The 17,605-nt window shown below is 39.6% G+C and overlaps 1 protein-coding gene across 5 annotated transcripts in view; it reads right to left on the bottom strand.

The window, feature by feature from the left end:
- The window catches only part of slc25a21 (solute carrier family 25 member 21), a 523,053-nt gene that overhangs the window by 120,619 nt on the left and 384,829 nt on the right, over window positions 1-17,605 (bottom strand). For all 5 annotated transcript variants that reach the window (XM_043697850.1, XM_043697849.1, XM_043697853.1 and 2 more), the window contains one exon: window positions 11,264-11,312. In XM_043697850.1, coding sequence (XP_043553785.1) covers window positions 11,264-11,312 — 49 coding nt within the window. The remainder of the gene's footprint in view (window positions 1-11,263; window positions 11,313-17,605) is intronic.

Consider the following 17,605-nt stretch of genomic DNA (forward strand, 5'->3'; position numbering starts at 1 on the left):
GTGCACTATTATCAGCCAAAGCAACACAGCCATCTTTTATTGTCTGTAAATGTACTGATGCTTAGAAACCAGCATCCCTGTGAAATTTCAACTACTACTGTTGCTTACTGCTTTGACTCTTCTCATTCACTTCCTGTTGTTTAATAAAGCTATTAGTTACAAACCGATGGAAGCCTTTCACAACATCCTGATGCTTCCTCATTCAGTCATGACAAAGTTTCATGGTAGCATGGGTGTAACAGAAAAGACAACTATTGTTGAGAGAGTGTTGCAAAATTGTTTGATGCTAATGATTGCTCGTCTCTCTACTTTCATTTTTGTACCTGTAGCTATAATAACAGTTGTTCATGGAGCTGATGATGTAAAGTGAACATTTAAAAATGCAATGATGCATTTACAATCAACTTCCACCAGTGCCACCTATGTGCCCCTAGAAGGGTTTCTTTTTCCTTTCCCTTCCACTACTTATATTACAGCCCTGAAGCCCAAAGTAGGGTGGAGGTAGTTTGTCCTGTAGCAATGAGGCCTGTTGGCTTTGGAGTTTTGGATGGATAATGCCTGGGGCCTTTGTCATTAGAGGGCCCAGGCATAATGAGAGTTTTCTGCCACAATGCAAGTTCACTCTCCTTGAACTGCCACACGGTTGCGGATTGCAGATTCATGGAAGTGGCAATCCTGGTCATCTCTGGAGTATCCTGAGAGGAGACATCTTGGGGCTGCATGTGTTTCCTCATCTGGGTGGGTGCAAACTGGCACTAGCTTGTCTCCTTGTGAGAAAAGAGCCCTGCAATGTGGTTAAGTGATGTCCCTCACTCTCCTGTTGCCTTGCCATTAGTGTTGAGCACCACTGGCTCCAGTGATGGAGCACAGATCAATGTGTATATCCAGCTGGACCTGGGACTGCATGGCACATGCCAACCTGACAAAAAGGCAGCCAAATACATACATGCTGGACATAGCACAGAACAGAAGGCATTAGTGAACTCCTCTAACCTTTGACAAATCTGCCTGCTGCACCTGAGCCTGTTTGTGCATTTGAATGAAGTATTTGATGGCTGACACTGTGAGATCTCTCCTGTCTGTGGCTGAGCATGTGCCTGATCTCCGATGGTCCACTGAGTGCCAGTGACCTGGGCATTTCTTCCTTTGCTAACAGTGACATGCCAGTAGAATGTGCTCCTGCCTCTAACCCAGCTAATATAGCCACGAGATATCAGGATCTAAGCTGGTGGAGTATGTTGGAGACAGATGTTTCATCTGAGGCATCTACCTTTTCTTCCTCAGCACTGGAGGAGGAGCTCGTCTTTTCAGGATAGGGTCTGTGCAGATGCCACTGGAACTTGAAAAAACAAGACAGGAGACGAGTTACAAAATAGGGAAGAAGTTTGGGGATGTTAAGGACGCACTTAGAGTGCAGGTAATGGAAGATCAGTACAGCACTTGGCAGTGCATTTTACTCATTGCCAGGACAAGGATGTCTGATTATAACTACGAGTGATCCCTATCCTCTCCTGCTCAGGAAAGAATTCTCTGCTATTGGGCTGAGGAAATATAAGAAGAAATGCCTTGTTTGAGCATGGAACACTTTTAATGGAGCACGAAACACTGAGACTGTTTGAGGCTGAAATGATTCTGCTTTTCTGGAGAGGAGTCCTTGAACATTTGAAGCAGAGGAAGATACTGCAATGGAGGAAAAGAGGTGGACTATGACTTAGCTTTGAATTGGTCCCAAGATATTGGGGCGGTGCCAGAGATCTTAAATTCACAACATATATAAAACATTAGAAGTGGGTGTACTTAATGGGTATGTTTTAGAAATAACACATATTTTAATGCAGACCTAATCATTTAACTCAGCAGTACTTTGTTCCATTTGTCCATGGGGGAGAACTATTTCTTCTACACCAAAGTTTAATTTTCTGGTAGAAAAATAAAATATCCAGTTAGGTTAAGAACAAAACCTTAGGTTGCATTGATGCGGGAACTACTGCCACATCTGGAATTTCCTTATATGTGCCCGATTGCTCAGTAGTTCATAGGTCAGGTGAAACAGCAGGGATGATTCTATTTGTATTTTATAGACGTAGTAGGGTTTGTAAGAGAAAAGCCATTTTCTGTAATTTCACTGTTATGTGTGCCTTAATTACAGTTCTGAATTCCATGGTGAAGAAATATTACTAATAAGGACTAAACATTTCCCATTTTCTCATGAATAATATGATTATTTTATACATCTGCCAACATTTATTACCAAAACACAGAATTATAAATAATAAAAGAAACATGATGAATACTGAAGACATTGAAGCAATCAGTAGATCAGATTGTAACAGATTTTACAGCCCATGTGAATTTTAATGCCTTTTTAAACATTATTTTTAAATGCCACCAGTAAAGGATTGTTGGTATCCACGTAAGGTGATACCAAGTGCAGTTAAACATCTATTGTAAAACACCACTTGTTGCGTTACACATTATATTAACACCAATTGCCCTACTTCTTACTGTAGTATGTGGTCTCTCAACATTTCCCATTGAAAATCAATAAGATCCACAGCCAAAAAACCTGTTATAATTTAGCAAAGTTTTTTATGTTGTAAATAATGTAGTTAAACATTATGAAATATAAAACTTAACATTAATATAGGAAATACCAAGCAAAAAGGAAGGCAGCTATGGTTATTGTAGATCTAGGACATTTCTGCACAAGATCCTCAGGGTAGTGTCTTAGGTCCAATCATGTTCAGATGATTCATCAAAAGCCTCCCCTCCATCTTAAAGTCAGAAGCAGGGATATTTGTTGATGATTGCTCAGTGTTCAGCATCATTTGCAACTCCTCAGAAACTGGAGTAGTCCATGTCCAAATGGACACGTTACGCTTGGGCTAATGAGTGACAAGTAAAATGTGCGTTAATAAAGTTTCAGGCGATAGCTATCTCCAAACATCATCCTTGCCACTCAATGTCATTTCTATAACTAAATCCCCTACTAACAACATATGGGGGTTACGACTGACAAGAAACTAAACTGGACTAACCACCTAGAATAATCACAGAATCCCGACCATGTGGAACGAGGCAATACAACCCATTGAGTCCACACTGGCCTTCTGAACAGTGTTGCAACCAGACCCACCAGCGTACCCTATACCTGTAACCCTACTTTTTCAATGGCTAATCCACCTAACCTACACATCCCTGAACACTAGCATGGCCAATGTACCTAACCTGCACAGCTTTGGATTGTGGGAGGAAACTGGAGCACCCAGGGGAAATCCATGCAGACACGGGGAAAACGTGAAAACTCCACACAGTCACCCGGTTCCCTAGCGCTGTGAGGCAGCTGTATTAACCACTGACCACCGTGCTACTTGAAATACGGTGGCAACAGAGCAGATCACAAGCTGGGAATGTTGTAGTAAATAACTCACATACTGGATCCTCAAAGCCTACCCATCATTTATAAGGCACAATTCATGAGTGTGATGGAAGAGTGTTCCTATAGCTTATGGTCCATCTGATGAATTTCAACATCTAGAAGGACAAGGGCAACAGATGTATGGAATGACTACTCTTCTGTGAAAGAGTGTGTTTTCAATAACACTCAAAAGATGTGATACAATCCAGGTCAAAGCAGCCCAATATATTGCCACCCATCTAATACTTTCAATATTCACTCCCTTTGCCACTGATGCAATGTGTACTATCCACTAGATGCACAGCAAAAAAACTATGAAAGTTTCCAAACTCAAACAAAAAGCGAGCTCATAATTTGAGCAAGTAATAGAGCAGGCAATTAGAAAGTGGCCTTTATTTCAAAGTGAATGGAGAATAAAAATAGGAAACATTGGCTAAACCTATACTAGGCACTATTTAGACCACACATGGAATATTGTGAACAATTTTGGACTGCTTATCTAAGAAAAGATAGACTGGTGTTAGAGGTAGGTCAGAGTTGGTTCACTAGATTGATCCAGGGTATGGCCTTATAAGGTGAGGTTAAATAGGTTGGGCCTGCACATATTGTAATTTATGTGAACAAGAGTTCATTTTGTTGAAACATACAAGCTTCTTAAAGGACTGGACACATTTTTTGCAGAAAGGTTGTTTCCCTTTGTGGGAGAGTCTAGTCAGGTGGGCGGCACGGTGGCACAGTGGTTAGCACTGTTGCCTCACAGCGCCAGAGACCCAGGTTCAATTCCTGCCTCAGGCAACTGTCTGTGTGGAGTTTGCACATTCTCCCCGCGTCTGCGTGGGTTTCCGGGCGCTCCGGTTTCCTCCCACAGTCCAAAAATGTGCAGGTTAGGTGAATTGGCCATGCTAAATTGCCCGTAGTGTTAGGTGAAGGGGTAAATGTAGGGGAATTGGTCTGGGTGGGTTGCTCTTTGGCGGGTCGATGTGGACTTGTTGGGCCGAAGGGCCTGTTTCCACACTGTAAGTAATCTAATAATCTCAAAGTATGGGGTCACCCATTTATAACACAGACAAGTAGGAATTTCTTCTCCTACAGAGTAGATATTCTGTGGAATGTTTTATTGCAGAGGGTTGTAGAAGTTTAGTTATTAAGGATATTCATGGTTGAGATTTTTAATCAGTTAGGGAATTGAGGATTGTGGGGAAAGGCAGGAAAGTGGAGTTGAGGATTGTCAGATCAGTCATGTTCACATGATCTACTTCTGTTCCTATATCTTATGGTCCATCTAATGAATTTCAACATTTGGAAGGACAAGGGCAACAGATGTAGGGAGTGGCCACTATTAACAATTTTCTCTCGAAGCTACACACTATTGCAATTTGGAACTATATTGCTGTTCCTTCAGTATCATTGAGTAAAAAGAAACCTATAACCCCTTCCTTAAAGCCACTGTGAGTGTATCTATGCCATGTAATTGCTAAGGAAGGCAGCTCACTGCCATTTCTAAGGGTAGTTAGGTATTGGCAAAAAAATATTGACTAAGCTAATGATGACCATATTCCATGACGAATGAAAGAATCTCTGGAGTCCAGAAACAGGAGCAGATCACTTAGCAGTCAAGTCTATTCTGCCAGTAAGTTAATGTTGTCCGAGATCTCAACATCTTCTATCCATTTCTGCTCCACATCCAATTAAACCAACATCAAATCATATCTATCTGAAACAGTTGTGAAAATTTTAATTTATCCAGCATCTACAAGATATTTTCATATTTGCAATACCCTTTGAAGGAAAATGTGCTTTCAGTCCACATGGCCTTTTAATTTTTAAGAGTCTGACCATTAGTCAACTCAATTAGAGGAAATTGTTACTTTGGACTGAATCTTACATTTTGTTAGCCTAGTTTAAGCTGCATCTGATTTTTTGGAAGGATTTTTGCCAAGAGGCCTCACATGTTTTCTCACTATTAAATCAGGCTAACCAAATTAATTATTTACCCTAGTCCATTAGCATCTCATATTCAATTTCCACCCATCTTATCACACACCAAACGCATAGGAACTGCGACTCAGTGGAGATCTGTCCAAAGATGAGTATCCTATGGACCTTAACAATCCCGTCAAGGTTGCTGTGCATCTGGATAAGCATTGGAAGGCTGGCGTTTCCCCTCATCTGCAGCTTAGTGGCACAACAGCCATAAGGCCATGCTGTTAATGGCCCAAGCTGACATGGCTGACATGCCTTTGCACATACAACTGCCTTCTCTTACCCTCATCACTGTTTGACCACCACACCACACATCTTACTTGTCCCTAACTGCATCCCATATGATGACCCTCTAAGTCAGTGTTACTCAATTCCCTCCATCCACTAGGCGGAGGTGGATACTGCAGATGCTGGAGATTAAGAGTCAAGGTTACAGCGGTCCTGGAAAAGCACAGCAGGCCAGGCAGCATCCGAGGAGCAGGACATTCAACATGTCACGCAAAAGCCCTTCATCAGGAATCACTGTCCATTGTCAACCTGGCATCTTGCTGTTGCTGGCCAGTAGGAACCATCACATATAGGCAAATACTTGAACTACTTCAAACACTAGCATGAGCTTATATTGACAGAAATGAAAAGGTAACAGAAATGAAATCAACAGAAGCTGAACTATGCCCCCACATTGCCAACCAAATTTCAGCAGACGATTAAAAAATGTTACAATCAATAATTGTTTACTGCACCTAAATTTTATCTACGGGAACCAGGCATAAATGAGGTTTTGTCTCATGTCATGGACCACAACAGATCCCATCAAAATATATTAAGAACGTAGTCTAGACCCTAATTTTTCATATTTTAAAGGTAAATGTCAAGTGCTGTGTTCCAGATGGAATTCACTTGGTCAAAAATCTCAATGCTACTCAATTTATTCAAACACTGTAGTTAAAATACAACAAAAGAATGAAGAACTTGGAATAACTTAACTTCATTGGAAAATTTGGCAGAATAATATAAAAAGTAGCTACTACTAATTAACTGTTCCAAAAAAGCAACATCCCATATATACACCCTTGGCAAAAAGACAAATTCAGAAAACAAATGGTCTCACAAAGAGTTCTCCAGTCCAAGGGGAAAGAACATCAAAAGACAAATCTGAGAGAAACTCAGAGAGAGAGAAAGAGAGAGAGAGAGAGAGAGAGAGTAGCAGTCAGGAGAGATTCACTGCCTTCCAACCCTGCCAAGTCCTCAGCAACAACTGTTGAGAGTCCTGGATCTGTGAGAGCTTGACCACAGCCACTCAGGCTGCTTCTAATGTTCCAACTTTCTTTTGAAAACACAAAGTTTCACAAGTTGTTTATCTCCTCATAGATTGCTTGGTACCTGTCCCCAATCTCTCTCTTAAAGAAACCAGAGCAAAACACACCTCTTAAAGCCACAGCATTATCACACTGGTTTGTAACATCCATCATAATTGAGCTCTGTTATGGACAATGTCAATTTTCCCCATCCCAATGTCCTCATTCTTCTCCTTGGAAGATAATTTCTATCCTCTCCTCCAGTCCCTCTGGACATTGCTCCATTGTCAGCCCTAATTGTGCAGAGTACAGACCACCAGGTTTATGGGACACACTCTGTCCAGAGTATATTGGAGGTCACTGTGCAGCTGCATTTCAGGGTGTTCAACTAAGAGATCCCACAAAGATCTCTTGTGGTTCCCTGGAAGGAACGAATCATGTAGAGGTTTAGCAATACAACAACCTTCACAATGAGCAGAAGAAGACTGTCTCCCATTCCTGCAGATCTAGGTTCCATTCCAACATCTGGTACAGTTTCATCACAGTGCCCTGGGACATATAGATTCAGCATCTTGCTCAGGCCCAGGAAATACAGTAGGGTTAGAAAACGACTGAGCATTCTACACATCTCAGCATCCTGAGGGGATTTGCAACTGCAACCTCTCCCTGAGCTGGGTGTTCCTCATCCTCTTCTAGGGTCTACTGCTGCTCCTGGGTTTGCCATTGGTCCTGCTCCATTTACATCCATTTATTACTTCGTTAGGTAGGCAGCTACAGTGACCACCATGCGGCAGTGCCCATTACTCTTACTGGAAGTGGGCCAAACTTAGATACAGAAGAAGCTCTCAGAACCATATTTAGCGCTGCATCTTTCACATCCGGGCTGAGCAAAAACCTTCACACAATGATATATTTGACAGTGGATAATGGGAGACACGATCACAATTTGCCTCAGAATATGTAGTTACTTGATAAAGATGCTGTACTGGCTGAGTGATCCAATATGTCAGCGAAAAGGGACTGCCTGTGAGGCAACACTACCCTCCAATGTCCACACTCATATTAAACACTGACCCTCACGCTGCATTCTGCACAGACAATCATTATGCTTATGTAATAGATCAGGAGGTGGAATTAATAGTGATTTCCCTTCAGTCAGCACAGGCCTTTTGTACAGTCATTGCTGATCACTGCAACATGACTGAGGTGCCAAGTTGCACTTGTCACCCAATTCTGTCACACAATGGACCATAGGCCATGTCATGCAGACCCCCATAAGATTCTGCTCTTCGTGTCCATACAATCAAAACCTTACACCATTTTAAACAGCTTAATTGACTCAAACCTTCAAAATAACCAGGGTATACAACGACTATTTATTCAAAATCAGAAACTGCTGGCGAAACTCAGCAGATCTGGTAGTATCTGTGGAGAGGAAGCAGAGTTTAAGTTTTGGATTCAATGACCCTTCTTCAGAATGTTTTCAGCACTTTCTGATTTTGTTTCTGATTTCCAGCATCTGCAGTTCTTTATTTTTTTTAAATTATTTATTCAATCCCCTCATAATTTAATCCTTTGAGGCCTGCTCTCTTCCTACCTGCCTGAAACACGGTGCCCAAAATTAAGACCCAAAATAATTCATTAATTTACAATTATTCCCAGGTTACTTTTTTAGTGTTTAATGTGACAAATGTCAATCACAAATCAACATTTGAAATGTTAAGGTAGTCCTATTAGGTCTGACTTGAAGCAGTAAAGCATCATTTTGGAGAGAGTATTACTAATTCCCTGATGACCATGATGTAGACTTCATTTAGTTTCTTTGTAGTTTTAAGTAGTACATTCTAATAAATAATTAAGTTTCTCTTTAACTCCTTCTCACTCAGAAATGTCAAGAATCAAATTACTTTCAAACTAGCGAGACAGAAGATTTGGTTGCTTTGGAAATCGTGAAAATATCTTTCACTCAATCTGCAATATTTGAGAGTTAAAAATACAGCCAATATTTTCCAAGGCTGCAAACTATATCCATTCATATTCTTCGTTTACATAATAAGTATGCTTGTCAGCAGTCTTGTAGTTATAAAGAGTAATTTTAGGATGTAAGGGTACATTTCACTCTTCACAGTAGACCTAGTTTTGCCTTAGGCACTGTAGATAATGAACTGTTTGGGATCAGCAAGGAAACACTTGTGTTTTTACAAAACTTTGTATACTTCCTTTCCTAGTTAAATTAATGCTATCTACAACAGTAACAAAGAATTGTGTTGCCTCAGCCCACCTTTCAAGTACACATGAGCAAATCTGAACCTATGTGGGATCAGCTGATATTTCCCGTTCTACCTAAGACTAGAAAAAATGTCAGGAACATTGTTCACTCTAGCAAACAAGGAACTGTGCTTCTTATTTTTTTAAAGGACTACATTAATAAATAAGTACATGTCATTGTTTTGGAATGTGAAATCCACTAAGTGTCTCCCTCAGCCTAACAGTTCTACATTCAGCATTATAAAATGTTTTAAATGTCAAAGGCAAAGCACCACTAACACACTGCTGTCCGTCATCAATACTAAGTCTCTGTAGCAGACTGACGTTAGCCTGAGTACATGATCCACCCTCAGTGAGTGACACATCTCATTTATTAACGCTGTTCTATTTAATTTACTCCATTCTCTCGACCTGTAACAAATACAAGTTTCTCAAAAAACTCAACTTAACATTCTTAACTAAAGGACAAACAGTAAGGCTTCTACAAAAAATAATCAGCTACCTAATGTCTGGAACAAGCTTGAGCTCTGTAATATGATCCTTACATGAACCATAATCTCCTGTTTATTTCCCCTAATGAGGCAGGAGTTAAAACAGTTGACCTGATCAGATTCAGATGGCAGCCCTAAAGGAGTGAGCCCCCTGCTGCATTTTGGGTCCGACACCCTTTGTTACCTCCAAGTGAGCTGAGACCAGGCTGTGAACCATGTAAATAGGAGGTTTCCAGGTTAATGAAAAGCCATAACTTCATCCCACTGCTGCTGCGGACTTCACTCCAAGTTTAGAACAATCTTTCCACAACCTACTATTAATGCATAACAAATGTGTTTGAGAAATGAAAAGAGTTTTGTGATAATATATTTTTGATTAAATGGAGAACTTAAAATGCCATGGCTTCATGTTAAAAATATATTATCTTAACATTCAATAGAGTCAAATGTCAATGACAAAATCAAACCAAAATGGTTTGTAATCTCAAAGTTTAAGTTCCTAACAATTGTAATTAAACTTAGTCTTGCACCCCTATGATAGAAATAATGTAGAGTTTAAATTATGGAATTCAAGATTTAATTCAATCTTCAAATTCAATTTCAAATGCAAAATAATCTCCAAATATATTCATGGTAGCAGTCCTTCTATTTTTAACTTACATAAATGTGTCAAAGTTTCTTAATACATCAATGCCAGAATACTATCCTTTTGGATCTAATGTGAAATAACCTACGTGCTGGACTGAAAGCAAAATGCAACACAATAGAAAGTGAGAATTTCAAATGTTCCTTTTTCAACTGAAACTGATTTAACTTGGAAACCAAACTCTTTTTCATGTATGCTGGCAAATTGCATTAATTTAAGAATACCAGCCTTAGCATTCCCATATTATATTACAGTGTCTTTCATTCAACTGCTGTTTTCTGCTGTACTCAATTACAAGTCAAGAATGAAAAATATGATGTGATGTGAATCTGTGGTCAGGTCATTCATATGCTGCACTACCATGTAAACTATAACCAGAATCTGTTTGAACAAGTCAAGAAGTTGGAATGAAATGAGTTAATGTACAAGAAATGGTTGAACAGTTTCTCAGCTTAATGATCAAACAGAATTGAATGATTTAATGTGTATGATAATATGCAGCAAAGTTCACATTTTGTTTTAACGTCTGATCAAAATATGGGACAGAATTGCCTCATGCTTACCCTAATCCATTAATCTGCCCTCTTACTGCCAATCCCTAATGCTCTTCACAACCCCAACTCAGCACTGGTACTAAGAGAAAGGAAAATTTTGTTCTGATTAAAGCATGTAGAGTACAGTAGATCTGAATCACATACTCTTTCTGTATCAGTTTGCAAGTAAACTACAGGTTGTCAATGGGAATAGTTAAACAAGACTCATTTGTTTGGCTTGCTAAATCCCTGAAGTAAAACCAGTTTGAAAAGTTACTTTTTTTAAAAAAGAAAGAAGTAAACAACATAGCTATAGAGATTCTAGACAGTAAAAACAGCAATAAATTGTAAATTGAAATCCAAACTCAAAAATAATTACAAGAATGTAATTCTATTAGCTGCTTTAGCCCTGATAGGACTTCTTTGATATTTGTCTCCTTTAAAAAGGAATGGCTCATGTTTTTTCACAGAATGAAAGATTATCAGTTTGCCAAGTTATCTCCATTGCAGAATGACATTAAAATACCAATTACACAGGCAAGCTCTGACATTTTAAATCACCAGTTGACAGCCCGCATTCTGGATGACTTCCAGTATCAATAAAACTTGCTCAAGCAAAGCTTTACCTGGTTTTCACCACGTCGAGGGGATGCATCAGACAAATTTCCACAAGACCTAAACAGGTGACAGAAAAGAAACATCCAGTAAATATTAGCACAAATGATGGTTATGCTTCACTGCAGGAATGTGAAAATTACTGTTGTATGAAAGATTAAATATGATAACTGAGGCAAGATGGAGCAACAAAATAGGATAAAAAAAAGTGCATGGAAGAAAACAACTCAGTAATTTTATATTAATTCAGTATATACATCTAAACCACTAGTATGAATCATTGAATAATTATTTTCACCACATTTTGGAATATAGTAATACCAAGCCCATTTTGAGATTAATTTGGGCTGGACCAAACCATCTGCTATGTATAAGTTTATTTTGACTAAAACAAAATTATATTAGTAACTCACTTTAAACATTCCTTATCACAACAAGAGTAGTGCATTCAGTCTGGACAAGACTTCAAAAGTGATACGAGGGTTACGTGAGCAGAAAGGATTTACAAGAATAATTCCAAGTGTTGGATTTTACCTACAAGGTTAGATTGTGAAAGCTAACCAGGAGCATAGGAGTTTCAGAATTCGAACATAAGAACCTAGAAACAGGAATAGGTCACTTAAATTATTCAGGCTACTTTTCCAGTCAGTAACATCATGATTGTTCCCACCTCCAAGTGGAGGACCATAACTCCACTTTTCTGCCCATAACTCAACTCCGTTGGAGTTCAAAATTCAGTCTAGCCAGTCTTGATTATATTTACTGGTCCAAACTCCATTGTCCTTGAAGGAAGAGAATTCCAAAGATTTAAGATGATCTGAGAGAAGAAATTTCTCCTTATTCTCATTGTAAATGGGAGACTCTTCATTATTAAAATGTGGTCTCTAGTTCTCAATTTCCTTATGAGGAGAAACATCCTCTCAGCACTCAACTTGTCAAAATGCCTCAGAAGAACCTTATAAGTAATAACTTCACCTCCCAATCTTTTAAATCCCAAGGTCTAGCCTGCCCAATCTTTCTTATAAGCCAACACCATCATTTCAAGATTCAGACTCGTGAACCTTCTCAGAACTGCCTCCAATATGAGTATTTCCAGAAACAATTTGCACCCATGTTCCTAATACCCCAGTTATTTCAGAAGCTATAACTTTTCTTACAAGTCTGTTGTGAGGCATTGTTTAGAATGTCCTATTTGAAATCCATACACATCATATCAACAGCATTATCCTCCTCAACTCTGTTTCTTGATCAAAAATCTCCATAAAGTTAGTCCAACATGATTTTCCCTTAAGAAATTCATGAATCTCTTCCCAATTAATATTTTTCTATCAATATAGCTATTAATTCTATTTTGAACAATTGTTTCCAGTAATTTCCCCACCACTGAAATCAAACTGGTCTGTAATTTCTGAGTTTATCTTTACAACCTTTTTTGCTTAAGGGAATAAACTTATAATTCTCTTCCACTCCACCCCAAGTTTAGGGAAGATTGAAAGATTATTCCCAATGCCTCTGCAATTTCCACGCTTGATTCCTTCACTATTTTTGAACGCATCTTATCTGATCTCAGTGCTTTATCGATGGTAAGTACCAATGCCTCTCCAATACCATCTTTTAAACCGGTCCGGTGTCCAAGTTTCCTCCTCTGTCACCATGGACTGTGCAGCATCTCCTCCCTTAGAACGACAAATGTGAATTATTTATTCAACACATCTCAGCTAAGTCCATTGCCTCTACTGCTTCTATAGCTTCTTGTCTTGTAACCTATTTGCCCAAAGCACATCTGCCAAAGTGGTCTTTCATACTCCTGTACAAGGTCACAGCTGCTGAAGGCAAAGTAAACAAATAAAATGATACTAGATGGTACTGGAACTAAGGGACACAGATTTGATGCTTTAGGCAATTGATGGAAGGATAAGTGAAGAACATTTTATGCAGTGAATGCAACAACCGGGAACTTGCTGCCTATGAGGGTGGTAGGAAATAGAGATGAGGAATAATTTCAAAAGGAAATTGGATGGGCACTTAAGAGAAATAACTTTACAGGGCAAATGAATTAGAACACAGAAATAAGACCGATTGGATTACTCTTCAGATTTTGAAGGCTGAACAGTTTCCTTCAGTGCCATAATTACTGTGACATATGAATCTACTCTTTTAAATATTCAAAGGACTTTTGGGACCTATGTGGCCCACTTCAAGGTTATAAATACAATATCACTTGACACACTGTGCAGCATTACCAATTGGATCAGCAATATACTAAAGGCAGTGATGGATGGATAGAATCCAGTGCTGATTTATAAAACTTTCAGAAAACATATTTTTATGTTATATATACTGACAGAAAAGTAATCTTCAGTATTGTTTAGCATGTTGTCAGCAAGACATTTGCAAAACAACAGTTTGTCTTTATACAGTATCTTTAATGTAGAAAACGTATCATGAAACACTTCACATTGGAGAGGAGTGGTCAGAAGCCTGGTCAAAAAAATGACATTTTTTCATAAAGGACAAAGTGTGGTTGCAAAGTAGATGGGTTTAGGGAGGAAGTGCTGGAGAAAATAAAAGTGACTGTGAAAGACGGTGATACCAAAGGTGGAACAAAAAGAGGAGGAAGGCACAGGAGGTCCAAGAGAGTTTGACACATTGTAGGTTTTATGAAGATGAGCAGTGATGAAATTCAAATATGACCAAGAATTTTGAGTTTGAAATGGTAGGGATAAAAGTGGTTAGCATTTAAAGGTATACAAGTTAATTTTTGACAGCCAGCATAGATTTGTTAAAGACAAATTACATTAACAGATTACAAATTTACTGGGGGAGCAGGAGGGAATGTTGCCGAGATATCCCTGAGGCAGTAGCATCATATCACTTCTTCTTAGACGTTTAAAATGATCATGTTTAAGTGGCATTCAAAACTCCATCTCATCCAAAACCAAACCTCTTTTAGTTGTTTTGTTGTGCTGCACAACACAAATAACCACAATATGAGACACCATGGCTGGCTTGTGCTTTTGCCCGAAACGTCGATTTTGCCTGTCTTCGGATGCTGCCTGAATTGCTGTGCTCTTCCAGCACCACTGATCCAGATCCTTGTACTGAAGGGCACTGTGGTGTAAAATTCCAAGCAGTGGAATGTGGTGAAACGGTTAAAAATTATGTCCCAATAGCTGTTCTCTGTTTGGCTTGTCCTATAATAGTAGTGTTGTCCCAGTCGAATTAATGTTGCTTGTCAATTGCGTGTGTGGCTACTAAGGATAGCTGGTCGTATGACACTACTATTATAGGACAAGCCAAACAGAGGATAGCCTGGGAATTCCTAGAGGCATGGCACTCATCCACAGATTCAATCAATAAGCACATCCACCTGGACCCAATAAACCGACCACTGCAGCAGACAGCTGGAACTGACAACCAGAAGCGGCAGATTCAAACCACGACAAATACCGGAGGAAAGATCACAGAAGTGCTTCACAGGAGGCTCCCAAGCACTGAGGATGTCACCTAGACAGGGGACGAAACTTCTGCAACACAAATTCCCAGCTCGGCGAACACAACAATGTCAACAGTTTGTTCAATGCAGGTTCATGTTATTAGATTACTTTGGTTTTAGCATCTCTCAGCTTCTGTGACCACATACCACACAGATGTCAGGAGATATCTCTTCAGTGGATAACTTTTATTCCCCACCAGCCACTCAAGGAGTTTGGATGGTGTTCTGAGGAGATGTGGTACATTAAGTTCTCCAAGAATAAAGGCATCATAACAACATTGCCAAGACTTTGCACTCAGCTTTGCAAAATTCACTTGCTGTGGTTGCAAACCAGCTGTATAAGCATTGAATGGAAGCCTTTTCTTTTCTGAAATATGGTTGGCACATTAGTTGTTATCTTGATGGCTCTGTTGGCACAACATCCAGAACATGAGGGAGAAACATTACTCGTGATTTCTCTGCTTACACTGTCCCAACTATCTCAAAATTAGTGTTCTTCCCCATTTGGATAGCGTGATGAGTCATTAGCTATGAGATTCCACCCACTCTTCAATAGAATGACCTGACTACATAAGACTTAAGTGCCTCAGTGACACTTAGAGCTTCATAAAAGATACTGTTGTGGAGAGCAATGATGCATCAGGTCATTATGGACCAAAGAATAAATACCCAAAACCAACAACAAAGTCTCCGAAACTCAGCCATTTGAAGGTAACTGACACTTTACTGATACAGCCAATGTTTTGGGTAGCACCCTTGTCCCCTTGTCCCCCCTTGCTCCACTCCTCTGGCCTCCTCTTGACCAACAGGAAGCATATGTCAAAGTTCCTCCTCACTATTCAGTGCAATGCCAGTGTTGCCTGCTCTCATCTCAATTCATTCATCTTTGACTTTTTGGTTCACCAGGACTTTCTGTAGCCATCTCTGATGCTCAAGTAATTCCAAATGTCTCACAGACCTCTTGAGAGTCTAACCATTCACTGCTCACAAAACCAAGCTTCTCATCACCAGGAATGATAGCTCAGTGCCACTGAGCAGCTGGGCTTATCTGCCATCTCTTACAACAGTTGACCATTATCACTCATGACTCCCTGCTCTTTATACGACATCTATTCTATAATGTGTCCCAGACCTTCAATTTTCCCCCATACGATGAGATGAAACTGCTGCTCTAAATATTGTTAATAAGCTCCACAACAAGCGCAATAATCTGTTAATTGGAGACATGCGGATTGCCGGCTCCTGCCCTCCCTTTGAAAATCTCAGCACGTTTTGGGGGCATTGGGATCCACAGACTTTCAAAGTATGCTCATACCCAATCTGAAACTCATCAGCTTTTGAAAAATCTAGCCAATAATGCAACAGGACCTCCAGCCTATTCGTGAAGAATACGCTATAACTTGTATACTACGGTAGTTTAGGATATTTTTTCGAGCTTTCATCTCTACATTGAACAATATCTTCCATTGTTGCTGGCTGTTCTTTATCTGAGTACTTACTTAGGAAACCAAGTTTGACAAAATCAAATCAAATGAAAGTAAGGCAGCCCCTTAGGGAAACTCTAAATTAAGTCAAAATTAGAGAAATTTAAATCAGTACATATCTTTAATCAACCTGTTCAGACATATTATGACACATCTCTGCTTTAGGTTGGACTTGAACAAGGACCTTCATGATAAGAGACAGGGATATTATCACTGTACCATAATATTCCGCCCACCCCTACATTGTGTTAAAGCAAAACTACAAATGTAACTGAATTAAAAAGCACTCAAAGAGCTGATTAAGTGCTGGAGTTAAAAAGAATTTGGAGGAGCGATAAACTTAAAATGTAATAGGTGGGATATGCCCATCATCACAACGCCACCATCCTCAACTCCCATGCCCAATCAGTGCCCAATATTTTCTAAAAGTTTCTAGTATGTTGTCAGACAGCACACACTCCCTTTCCAAGGACACGCAGGCATACACATAACCATGAAAGAGAAGCAGGGAATTATGACCCCTCTGCCTGGATCTGCTAATGGCTACTTCAGTCAGGCTCATAAGCAGACTTGGTCATGAGGTTCCCTGACCTGTCTGCACCCACACACAATGTGTGCACAAAGATCAGTTACGTGGGGGCTGAAGTGCAAACAAAAATTTAACTATTCCAATCTCCTATAACCAATGCACATTAAGTTCACAGTATTATCGAATATGCAGTTATACGACTATAAGACCATGAGAAATAGGAGCAACTTGGCTCCCTGAATCTGCTCTACCATTAATAGGGTCATAGCTGATCCAACATTCCTCCAACATTTCCTGCCCCATGCCCATAAACTTTGATATCCTTACTCATCAAGAATCTATCTATTTCAGCTTTAAATATAAACAAGGATTCTGTCCTCACAGCTTTCTGTAGAAAGGAGTTCCAAAGACTCTCAACTTTCTGAGAGTAAGAATTCCTCTATCTCAGTCTAAATCAGTGCCACTTTATTCTGAGACTATGTGTGGCAGTTGGCTCAGGTGTCCATGAACCACCTACGTCTATGATTTTAAGGGATTGCCATATATAACACCCTTTATCCCAGGTCCTGATTGCAAGTGAGAGGACTCCTGCATGGAAAACCCTCACTCACGGTAGAAAAGCTTGCTAACTTAACATGGAGCTATACTCATGCAACAGAAGATGCAACTCTAGTCTTTGAAAGGCTTAGTGAGAAGGTAAAACGCAGTGAATGAATCAACAACACAGTGAGAGAATCTCTGTGTTATAGGATGTGCTGCTACAGGTGTTAGCAACAAAGAGTGTTATATCCAGATACGAGACAAGATTCCCAAATTTATTCTAGGTCTAGATGGGATACCCAAA

This window comes from Chiloscyllium plagiosum, chromosome 10 (genome assembly GCF_004010195.1).
Source record: "Chiloscyllium plagiosum isolate BGI_BamShark_2017 chromosome 10, ASM401019v2, whole genome shotgun sequence".
Lineage (NCBI taxonomy): Eukaryota > Metazoa > Chordata > Chondrichthyes > Orectolobiformes > Hemiscylliidae > Chiloscyllium > Chiloscyllium plagiosum.